Source organism: Carassius gibelio, chromosome A16 (genome assembly GCF_023724105.1).
Source record: "Carassius gibelio isolate Cgi1373 ecotype wild population from Czech Republic chromosome A16, carGib1.2-hapl.c, whole genome shotgun sequence".
Taxonomy (NCBI): domain Eukaryota; kingdom Metazoa; phylum Chordata; class Actinopteri; order Cypriniformes; family Cyprinidae; genus Carassius; species Carassius gibelio.
Window position 1 is genome coordinate 19,151,037 of NC_068386.1, and position 11,331 is coordinate 19,162,367.

General features: G+C 37.8%; 1 protein-coding gene across 1 annotated transcript; it reads left to right on the forward strand.

The window, feature by feature from the left end:
- The first annotated feature begins 1,245 nt into the window (after nt 1–1,245).
- LOC128029991 (extracellular matrix protein 1) lies at nt 1,246–10,891 on the forward strand. The gene is made up of 9 exons (XM_052617442.1): nt 1,246–1,477; nt 1,782–1,826; nt 2,718–2,753; nt 2,897–2,953; nt 3,068–3,127; nt 3,285–3,541; nt 4,242–4,474; nt 10,017–10,278; nt 10,580–10,891. Exons 1-9 carry the CDS (start codon nt 1,408–1,410, stop codon nt 10,718–10,720), a joined length of 1,161 nt encoding a protein of 386 aa, XP_052473402.1. The 5' UTR covers nt 1,246–1,407; the 3' UTR covers nt 10,721–10,891.
- The last annotated feature ends 440 nt before the right edge of the window (nt 10,892–11,331 follow it).

Genomic DNA, 11,331 nt, shown 5'->3' on the forward strand with positions numbered 1-11,331 from the left:
TAATCTTCTATTCTACTTGACATTGGTTTAAATCAATCAATTATTGCATAATGTTTAAACTTGTTAGACAGGAATTCAATGTATTATAGAGACAGAAACATTCACATTATCACACCACCCAAAATACATTCAAGACCTGACAACCCAACCCTGCTGATGTCGTATGTGAAACGTGTTGTGTCTCGAAACTAGCAGTCAACAGATCTTCACTGATTGACACTGATACAATAACTAGAGTGTGGGGTGGCTGATGATGACCAGCAGGAAGAGAAAGGCTATAGTTGTTATTTGTCACATTCACAAGATCATCCAGTATCTACAGTAGATTATGAGTAGATTATCAAAGGTCCAGTTACACAGATGTGCTCTTTTTCTCTAGTTTTGTATGTCAGCTTTAAACTCCTTTTCAAAAATAAAATTACCACTTATTAGCTATTGAAAAAAAAAAAAAACTAACAATCAAATTAAGTGTATGACGGAGGTTGATTTTAATGGAAATGTATGAAACTATGGTTCATAAATTTTTCTTAAAGTTTCACATTTTGTTTAATTTATTAATTAGTTGGTAGTGTATAGTCACCTTTAACATGTTTACTGTTATATTAAAATGTTTTTGTGTTTCAGCATGTTGTAGAACAGACTAACAGCCTGATTTTATGTTGTCACAGGACATCAATGTGTGTTCAATAAGCTACTTCTTATTCTGTGGGGAAAAAATGGAAATGACAGGCATATATATATATATATATATATATATATATATATATATATATATATATATATATATATACTTTTTTTTGTAGAAAATAGATATATGCATGAACAAAAATATTGGGTAAATTTTTGAGAGGCCTATAGTAAATAATCAATTAATTGATGACTTTTTGGTGAACTTACCAAGAAAGGCTAGCAGGTAAAAAAAAACAAAAAAAAACAAAAAAAAAACTCATAAGCGTCATGGCCATCATAAGCGATTCCTAGAAAGTAATCTAGATTTCTAGAAAGGCAACTTTAAATCAAATTTGTTAAAATAAATTACATGGAAATTAATGTATTTCTGCCCTCCTTACCGCCTTTTCGTCCTCACCCATTATTTTGTTTGGCCCGGGAGTTAGGCTGGTAGAGGATAGGACGGGGCACGTAGGGTAGACTACTTGAAAATAAAAAATATAAAACACGGAAGCAAACTCCTGTGAAAGGAGCTAAAGTGTCAGCAAGTTTGAGGGAGAAAGGAGAACATCCTCCTCCTCCACCGTAGGATCTCCTGAACTTGGCGCGTTCTGGCTCATGGACAGGAGGCTCTGCCTTTAAAAGCGGACAGGTGAACACAGTCAGAGCAGAGGGCTTCCCGTCTGAAACACGTTAACTTCAACCGAGAAGCGTTTGACTGAGGGCACATCACCGACCATGAGTTCTTCACGCGGCGTGGGATGTTGTTTGATGCTTTTATTCGCTCTTCTGTGCGATGCGTCGGATGGTAACGTTAAATGCAACTTTTCAGGCGTGCGTCACGCTAATGTTTTCGTGTCGCAATTAGTCAGACACGAATCACTTTTGCATATTATATATCTTCTGATCAAGAATTAAACGAAAAAATATAAGTTATTGGGGCATTCACGACAGATGTGTTGTTTATTTAGCATATGGCATGTTCTGTAAGTGTTTGTGAACCGAGTTACATCAAAACATGTGCAGATGATCTGGATCCTCGCCAGTTTTTTTTTTTTTTTTTTATCCTTTATTTTCCTATTGACTAATGCTAATGTGTCCTACTTTTCCAGACCCTACTGTCCAAAAGGACGTTACTGACAAGGTGGTTCATAAAGGTCTGTTTGATTTTATATTTTCAGCTTTATACCTAGGGACCCTCAAATCTGGCCCACGAGATCCACTTTCCTAAACTTAGCTCCAACTCTAATCAAATACACCTGAGCATGCTAATCAATGTCTTGAGGATCATAAGAAAACCACAGGTAGGTGAGTTTGATCAGGGTTGGAGTAAACTCTTGGCCCTTCAGGGAAAGATTTGAGGAGCCATGCAAGCACTCAGCGATTAATCTGCAAATGTTTAGTTAAGCATGATAGAGAGTATGATATAAGCCTATCTGTTAAAAACAATATAAGTGGGCAGTTACTATTAAATGATCTTAGTTAAAGCCTACGATTCAGACAAAAATGGCCATTAACATTGTTTTGTTCCTAAAAAGCATCAAATTTAGCTGTTGCGAGTCCCCAACGCAACAGATTGAAAGCTGGTGTCAAGTGGATGTTTGTCTAATGTATTAACTGTGCTTCATACATAGCCTTTTATTTTTTTTTTTTTTTGTCAGTAGTAGACCGAGAAACTTTATTGCTAATGAAGTTTCGGTTGTTTTAATTCACCCTTCAAGCAAACTATTTCGTGGTCTCCTCAAAAACCATTCTGTTATCACTTGTTCCTGGCTCTGTTTTGGGGTTTCTAGTTCTCCAGGTGATAAAAAGGATTGAAAATCTCCCAACACTCATCCAATCCAACTTCACCACCAGAAGTGTTGTATAAAGTTTATTTTAATCAGATGAATCATATCCGCTATACTGTGAAGTAAAAAATGGTCAGATTTTGTCCAAAATAATTATTTTTACTAATGCAAAACCATGCGGTGTCAGAAGCCTGACCTGATTGTGTGTGTGTGGTGGGGTGTTTGTTGTTGGGTTTTTATCAGTTTATTTTTTTGCAGATGGCCTTCAGCGAGAGTTGCCACCTAACCCTGATGGTAAGGCCATGCAGTGATTGATTTCTCCTGTTGATCAATTAATTGGTTTATATTTCTAATGGATATATTTTGTTAAAATGTTAGCATCAGTAGCTGTTAATTGTTTCACACAATCCAATTTAAAAGTTTTTGTTTTATTTCAGGGCTGAACGTTGTGATTATGCAGGGACTTTTTGTACCTGAACTTTCCCATGTGATTGGTGAGCGATTGCAAGCTGTTTTCTTTGCTGTTTCTTAATGAAAAATCTATTTTAATTAGTCGCATGGTGTTTTACGTCCTTCCCCCGGGTTTCTTTGTGTGTATTTGGTTGCAGGCTCTTCAGACGTGACCCAGGAAGAAGTCCCGAACGTTCACTCGGAGACCGTCCCAATAGGTGCAGTTGCATGCTATGTGTTTGGAGTTGCCAGTGTGTCTCAAAATTTGAGGAAGAAATTAGAGTGGTCTTGAAATGAACTTTTTTTTTTTTATATTTTCCTGTCAAAATCTTGGGTGGGATTTGGTGTTTATAAATTTTAAAAATCTCTCATCAGATCACCCAGTGTTTGGTCCTCGCTTCATAGCACCAGTGGTTGATTTCCCCCCAGCCTTTCCAAATACCGGCAACCTGCAAGATATCTGTCAGTTCAGTAAAGCTCCGGTCCGGTACCCTAAGGACATGTTTCCTCTGGATGGCTTTGGCTATGAGACTCGACAGGCTGATGCTATCAATCAACTCCAGTCCTGGTACGGTGTCTGCTGTGGCGTTAATGGAACACCGGAAGAGAAAATCTGTTGTGCTGAGCAAGCGGTGAGTCTTGACATTTATTATACTTTCTCATGATCTGCTTCCAGCTTTCAAAGGACCTTCTATCCAAGCCCATTTGTACCTCTGGTACTTCTGTTGTAGTATAAATTAAATGCTAAAACTTATTTCTAGAGGTAACATGTCATTCCTGAAGCACTCTGTTGCCTGTTTCCCAAATATGCCTTTTTTTTTTTTTTTTTTTTTTTTTTTTGTCAATCCAGCACCAAACTACTGTTATTGTTTGAAGCAGCGTTACCCCTCTCAAACAATGTTTTAATGTTACAATGTTGGTTTACACTTACATCTGGTTTAAATCTTCTGACTTCGGTTACCCTGCTTTATATTAATTTAGTAAAATACTGCAACAACGTGTGGCTTTTTTTTTTTTTCTTAGTTCTATTGTGTACTTTGTCTTTTTATGTGGACATCGGGTGCACCAGGGAAATACCTGTGCTTTCGAGTACATTCAGAGTCTTTAGACAAATCTTTTTGTTTTCCTTTCACCATTTAGTCTTTGAGAAGGTATCCAAAAAATTGGGGGTCTGAAATGGACCAATGTCAAAGTAAACTGATGTTTGTGGATGTATAATTCTCTCATGACTACTGCAGTCCTTTTTTTTTTTTCCCCGTGTGTTTCATTGCAGATGTACTTCATTGCAATCACTGAGTTTTTACTTTTTCTGCTTATTGTCTTTTCAATCAGTGGAAGAAGAGTCTGGCTGCCTACTGTTTTCATGAATTCTCTGTTAAGACCAGTCACTACGTCTGCTGCAAGATGAGCGAGATGGCCAGATGGAGCTGTTTTGATAAAAGGGCTTCAAATGCTTCATATAACATCTCCTCCGTGGTCTCCTATAACGTCTCCTCCGTGGTCTCAAATGGCAACAGTCCACAAAAGAGTCAAGACTTCAAATATAACTCCAGCGCTTGCAAAGGGTAGGTTTCTACTGGAGTACATGCAGTGTGACTTCAGTTTAGTGGGGGGTGTTTTTTTTTTTTTTTTTTTTCTCTACATATCTTTACCATGCTTGAGGTTTTGATGTGAGGTGAAGATGTTAAGACCTTTTTAACATTTTATTTTATGTCTATATATTTCTGTAAACCATATTGGTTTCATAATGGCTCCCTTTTTGTGTAGTTTACAGATCTGAAAGTCTAAAAAATGAAACGGTTTTAAATGGGTTTTTTATGCCATTTAATGCAGGAATTAAATGTGGTGTTGATATGATGTACCATTTTAAGCTTTAACTTTAAAATGCACATACAGTATTTAGTAATGTTCAAGCTTTTTCATAGATATTGACTGCGAATATGGTCATAAATGCATGAAAATGGTTTACTTGTATAAAAAAAAAAAAAAAAAAAAAAAAAAGGTACTACTAGGAAAAATGCATTTAAATACGAATTATACGAAGGGGAACAAGTGTCAAAGCAGTGTCCTTTTAGGGAGGCTTCAACCTGTGCGGTGATTCACCGCAGGCTGCGTCTAGTTTTAAAGGGGTCACATGATGCGTTTATTTTATTTTCCTTTTTCTTCAGAGTATTACAAGATCTTGGTGCATAGAGAAGATCTGTAAACTTGTAAAGACTAAAGTCTTAAATTCTAAGATTCTTTATTAAAGTTAAGTCCTCCACGCCCTCCTAAAACACCTGGTTTAAACATGTCCCCACATGTCCACGTCACGATGTGGGAAGACGGCGCCAAAATGTTCAGACAAAAAAAGATATGACTCTTTTTTTTTTTTTTTTTTTTTATTTTTTTTTTTTTTTTATTCTTGCTGCTGCCGCCATGTCATGGAGACACACTTTTTAGTGAAAGCGAAACTTTGTTTGGCCTTACAACTTTACCGTGGATTTCTAGTTGTATTTACAACACTTCCAGAATCGTTCAACCCAAATATTCGGGTGTGTGCAGCGCACTTGACAGAGGACAAGGACTGTTTCCTGGGAGAGCAGCCTACAATACGGTGTCTATTTCTGTACAGTTGCGCTATTGCAACTTTGCAAGAAAAGTCTGGTGCTTCTGACTAAGTTTTCATATTAAAAAAAAAAAAAAAAAAAAAATTGCCACTGATTTAAACATGAGTTTGAGTGGTGTAGAGTAGGCTACTGCTTGTTTTGGTTCTCAGATCACAAATGTAAAAACCCGTCGGACGTTGCGTACGCTGGGACGTTTTCAGAATTCGAAAAATAGGTTGTATGTAGTGGGGTTTTTGTCAAAATTCGGGCTTCATTCAATTATTATTCTATAACATCTTGTCTAACATCTCTGAAATATCTTGGCAAAATTCGCTTGTTTAGTACAGTAAAATGGTGATTTTATTGCCGTAAGCAATGTTCTTTCAAGTTAAGAACATGCTGCAGAGGTGCTTTACAGCAAGCGTCATAATGGACTTTCACATCCAGAGATGAAGGATCGGATTAAATTACTTAAACGTGTAGTATGTAATTTTTGGCCACCAGGGGTCACTCAATCAAAATAATAACATAAGACGTACTTTGATGACGTCGGGAAAGAGCGTAAGGCTCATGGGAGTTGTTGTTGTTCATTGGAACACGTGCTCTGTCAAAATACTAAGTTAGAATGAGTGAGGAATGATAGGGAGCGACAATCACGTCTTTTCGAACGGAGAGATATAGACTGTTTCAACGGCAACAACATAAACAAACGTTACTGCGCATGAGCGCTTTTGTGGACATAACTTAACTTCCGGTAGACTTTCAAATAGAATCAATAACAACAGCAAAGTCCCTCTAGAGTAGATATTTTTTGACTAACAAACAAAATGTTTGCTGCGTGGATCAGGCGGACTTAATGAAAATGCAAATTCATTATTTGCCAACAGGAGATGTTTTAAAGCACAGACATAAAGCGCCAGAAATAGAGGTTTCCCCAGTAACAGCTGTAAACAAAGCAGAGCTGGTACGCTCACACGCTGCTATCAGGCATATAAGTCTTCAGAAATACAGTGATATAAAAACACCTGTGCCTCGTTTTGATATTTAAACATAAATGTAAGGAATTATTATTATTAAACGTGCGGTACGCAACGTTACTCAATGAAGCCTTTTTGAAAAAAGATCAGTTTTAAAATTGTGGCGAGTCTCAAATGTATGGGAAACACATCCTGCAGCAACAAACACCTAAGCCCAACTTCAGTCTACTCATAACCTTGCCTTTAACTGCGTTTGTAGAAGGCACCGCAGCCAGACCGATATACACGACCGTGCGCCCGATGAAACCGTCTATATGACTTATGAGACCCCTATCAAATCAATATTCCATCTAGCTAGTAGTAATATGTTAAAAAACACGGCCGCCTTTCGTTAATAATTAGAATTACGTTATACTATGAAATCGAACAAGTTAGAGAACTGCATTTGAAGCTACTTTATTCAGCTAGATATAGAACAAATGTAGATTTACATGAGAGCTAGTCCGTCTGCGTTTTACACAAGACATCATCGTTTCACAAAATATACGGATAGATACAGTTAGCTGAATGGATGCATACCTGTTTATCAGAATGCAAGCGAGTTCGGCATCTCTCTGTAGTTTCAGCTTGTCACGAAGCTCTCTCGATCTTGGAAATGCAACTCCAATATTTACCCGTGTCTTGTTGCTTCTCTTGTCCCAAAACCATCTCGGGTCACTTATTTCACCCGTGCGTTTGCGCTTCACAGAACGTGCAGGCAAAGCATAATCATGATCCATAACTAAGTTATTGATTGAGGTTTAAATATGAATATAAATATAAAATATAATAGTCTCGATAAAGGCTACTACTTTTTCTTCTGCGTCTCGTCTTTTGTTTCTGTTCACCTTTGTATTTGGCGGTTCCGCAGGAAGTTAGATAAACTAGAGGGGTCAAAGTTTATATGACGGCACGTTTCTTTATTTCCGTTTTGTCGCCCGTCTATGACGTGTCTTCGAATTAAACTAATTTTCTCCGGATTTGAAAGTCCGTGGAAACTGTCGGGATGATGTAAGTACACAACTAAAAAATATATATAACATAGATATAGTGATTTCTGCTATTTTTAAAGCAGAAAAATTACATATTGCGCCTTTAAGCGGAGGAGTCCAATGATTGTCTGTTATATGCACCGGTGCACTGCGCTCACTTTTCTAACTACAAGGTAGCCTACACTATTCTTGCAATCCAAACATACAAGGGTTGACCAAAAGTTCAGAGACTTTGCCCATCATGATAAACAATGAAAAACTGTCCTCTTCAGGGTAATATTAGTCGGTTTGTATAATGAAGCAGTAAAGCGCTTCTGATAGACCGTGATCCGTAAGTAGAAGTGAAATCAGTCTCCCTTTGAATCCGTTTTTCAAAATTAATTCCAGAAAATCATAGCTATTAGCCAACATCAGATGTAGTGACCCATGAAAAGCATTATGTCCCCACTGGATGCATCCAATTCCTCGTTCATAATGGTTTTGTTTTTGTCTCGTCATGCCAGGACATTGCATCACATTATGGTAAGAGCGTAACATTTGTCACATGCTTGAGGTATTCACCCAATCACAATGCACTGGATAGCTGGCCAATCAGAGCACACCTCACTTTTCAGAACGATGAACTTTGTAAAAATCGCGTTTCAGAAAGGCGGGCCATAGAGGAGCAACAATAATGAACAGCATGTGGAAAATGTTTAAGTCTTAAACCACACAAACGCATTGCATTACACCAAATACCGTATTTTCGGCACTATAAGGCGCACTTAAAAGCCTTTAATTTTCTCAAACTACTTCTAATCCGGAGCGCCTTTATATATGGATCAAGGTTTTGTTGACATTCCCTTTAGCACAGCTCCATCTAGTGGATGCATAACGCAAACCCAGTCAAACGTTTGACTGCAGTATCTTCTATTCTATGCGTTTTATAATCCGGTGTGCCCTAGATATGAAAACGGTTCTAAAATAGGCCATTCATTGAAGGAGCGCCTTATAATCCGGTGCGCCTTATAGTGCAGAAAATACGGTACTCAATGTTACTTTAAGCAGTGGGATGTAAGAAAATATTGATTACATGTGAGTATTGCGATTTCATTTTGTTTGCCGATACTACTGGATTAAATAGAATATATCTAAAAATTAAATCCTACAAGATTCATGGCAGTTTTTTTTTTTTTTTTTTTTTTCTTCCTGACTGCTAGATGGGAGTCTTCATCTCTGAACTAATTTTGAGTAACAGGAAATGCAAGCATTAGGATTCAGCTTTCTCTCATTTTGGGGCATTTTGTGCAATTGAGGTGGTGCTTGCGTTGTGGTTTTGGTGATTCCATGCGGAACACAAAAACTGAAAAAATGGTGAAATCCAAGTGGAAAGGCTTGGGTTTGGGGAGGAGAGAGAGATTTATTTGTTTGTTTGTTTCACATAGGTTACAATTATGGCACTTCAAAAGATTTTTTTTTTAGTCGCTATAATAAACTTTACATTTCAAAGAAAAATTCCCACCCGGCAGCACCCTATTAGTAGGTCTATATATGCATGCAAAATACTTTAATGTATATTCAATGTCAAAACTAATAAAATCATCTGGTCATGAGTAATCGCCTCCGTGGAAGAGCGCTTTTCGCTGCTTGGAGACCATGGCGCCCATGGTATTTGGATTTTATATGACATCGCATCTCTCAAAGAAAAGGAGAATACAATAGTTCTTCAGCATTGCTTGGGACTGGAAAAGGCCCTGACTCATGGAGACTCGTGGGATGTTGATGGGCATGAATGCCTGCTTTGGGCAGACGCCTGGTTGCTGGATCTAAACCACTGGATGCGCTTAAATTCATCTGTGAAAAAGGGATGGAAAACAATTTTCCAAATGTTTTTGTAGCATTGAGCGTGCTTCTCACTCTCCCCATCACTGTGAGCTCTGGAGAACGCAGTTTCTCAAAGCTTAAACTGATACAAATTATCTCCGAAGTACAAGTTCAACTCGAGAACGCAATCAAAGCGTTTGTCGCTGCGAAAGCCCGACGCGCACGCTTCTGAAATGTAGGTGTGTGTTTCAGTCAAGAAAAAATCGAAACCTCCAGTTTTGTGAGCTAAAGAGTTGTGTGCATATGTTTAGTTTAATTTAATTATTAGCCTATAAAACAGATTATACGCAGCTGTTGCATTGTGTCCCTTCTCACCTTTTTGCAGAATGAAGAAAAAAAAAAAACTCAAACATGCTCGCACGTTTTTATTTGTGTAATTTCATAGATAAAAAAAAAAAAAAAAAAGTTTCTTACATGCATCTTAAGGATCCCTAATTGTGAATGTGAGGTGGGGGTGGCACGATTGTGCTCTGCCTAGAGCAGCATTTGAGCTTGCGCTGGCCCTGGTTGTAGTTGATGTAACCAATACTAAAATACTTTATCCCACCAGAAGCATTTATAGGGTTGCAAATTGGATAAAAAGAAAAATGAATGGAGAATGAATGAATACTTAAACATGCTCAACTTCCTCTCTCGTTAATCCTCCAGCTCATCTGAGGCTTCTCCAGGAGCACTTCCGCAGCAGACCGAAGCTCTGAACATCAGCTTTCCACCTGGCCGTCCTGATTCCTCCAACATCGCCCAAATCTGTGCTCCACACAAGACCCGACCACGATACATGCCCAAGCATCTTCCTAACACTGGCTATGACTGGCTGATCCGTCAGTCGAACGCCATCAATGTCCTGGAGAGAGAATATAACCAGTGCTGTGAGGAGGAAAAGGGCAAGCAACTCTGCGCTGAGAAGAAGGTGAAGACGAAAAGAATAAGAAATGGTTTACGGTTTAATTCTGAACTCATAAAAACACTTCCAGATTAACTATTTTAATATAAGGTACCTAAAATATAAAGCATAAGCTACTTATAAATATGAATATACAAATATTATTCAGCAGAACTATGCCGTAAATCTAACCATTACTTTAAGCTGATAAGAGAGGGGAAAAAACTGGCATTACCTTTTCTTGTTTAATGGTTGATTTTTGTCACTCCATAAATGGTTATATTATCTCTTCTTTAAATGATAACGTTTCTCTTTTTATCTATTTCAGTGGAAGATGATGGTTGATGAGTTTTGTAAGGATGAGAAGAAAGCCGAAGGACAGCAGTTTGAGTGTTGTGCAAAGAATAAGGAAGAAGAGCAGTACTCCTGTTTTGCAACTTCTGCACCAGATCCAGAATATGTCCACTGATGAAGCACACCGCCCTTCTGCTCCTCCTCCAGCCCCCCCAGACATCACGTGATCCACATACAACTGTCCAGGGCATGGAAGACCCGCTTCACTCAAACTTGCACTTGCATGTGGTTTGTGTGAACGTACAGTAAAATACAATAAAAACCACTTAAACTCTTTCCATTTTAATACATTTTGAAGTTTGTTTTATTTATTTTTTCTGTAATAACACAGCTAAACTGTCAGCAGGCATTGCTCTAGTCTTCAGTGTCACATAACTATGACCGTAATACGATTTTTAGGTAACTTTTTCTTTAAATATTGAGATGATACAGTGCTGTTTTTGTGCTTTTATTATCCAAGTTTAGGTTTATCCATTTCCCTTCAGACATCAGTGACCATGAAAGCCAGTCAAAATAAGGATAGTTAAAAATAAGCAGAGCGTGTGATATGGTTAGCCGTGTGCATGGCAAAACATTGATTCAGGACCATGAAAATCCAAATATATATTTAACTAAAAGCTTTTATTTAATTCTAAGATGGCTCATTTTAGTTTTTACTAACATGCAGCAAACTGTAGGCTCTGGGAAATTGAAATATTTCAATAATTAACTGAAATCGAATTATCC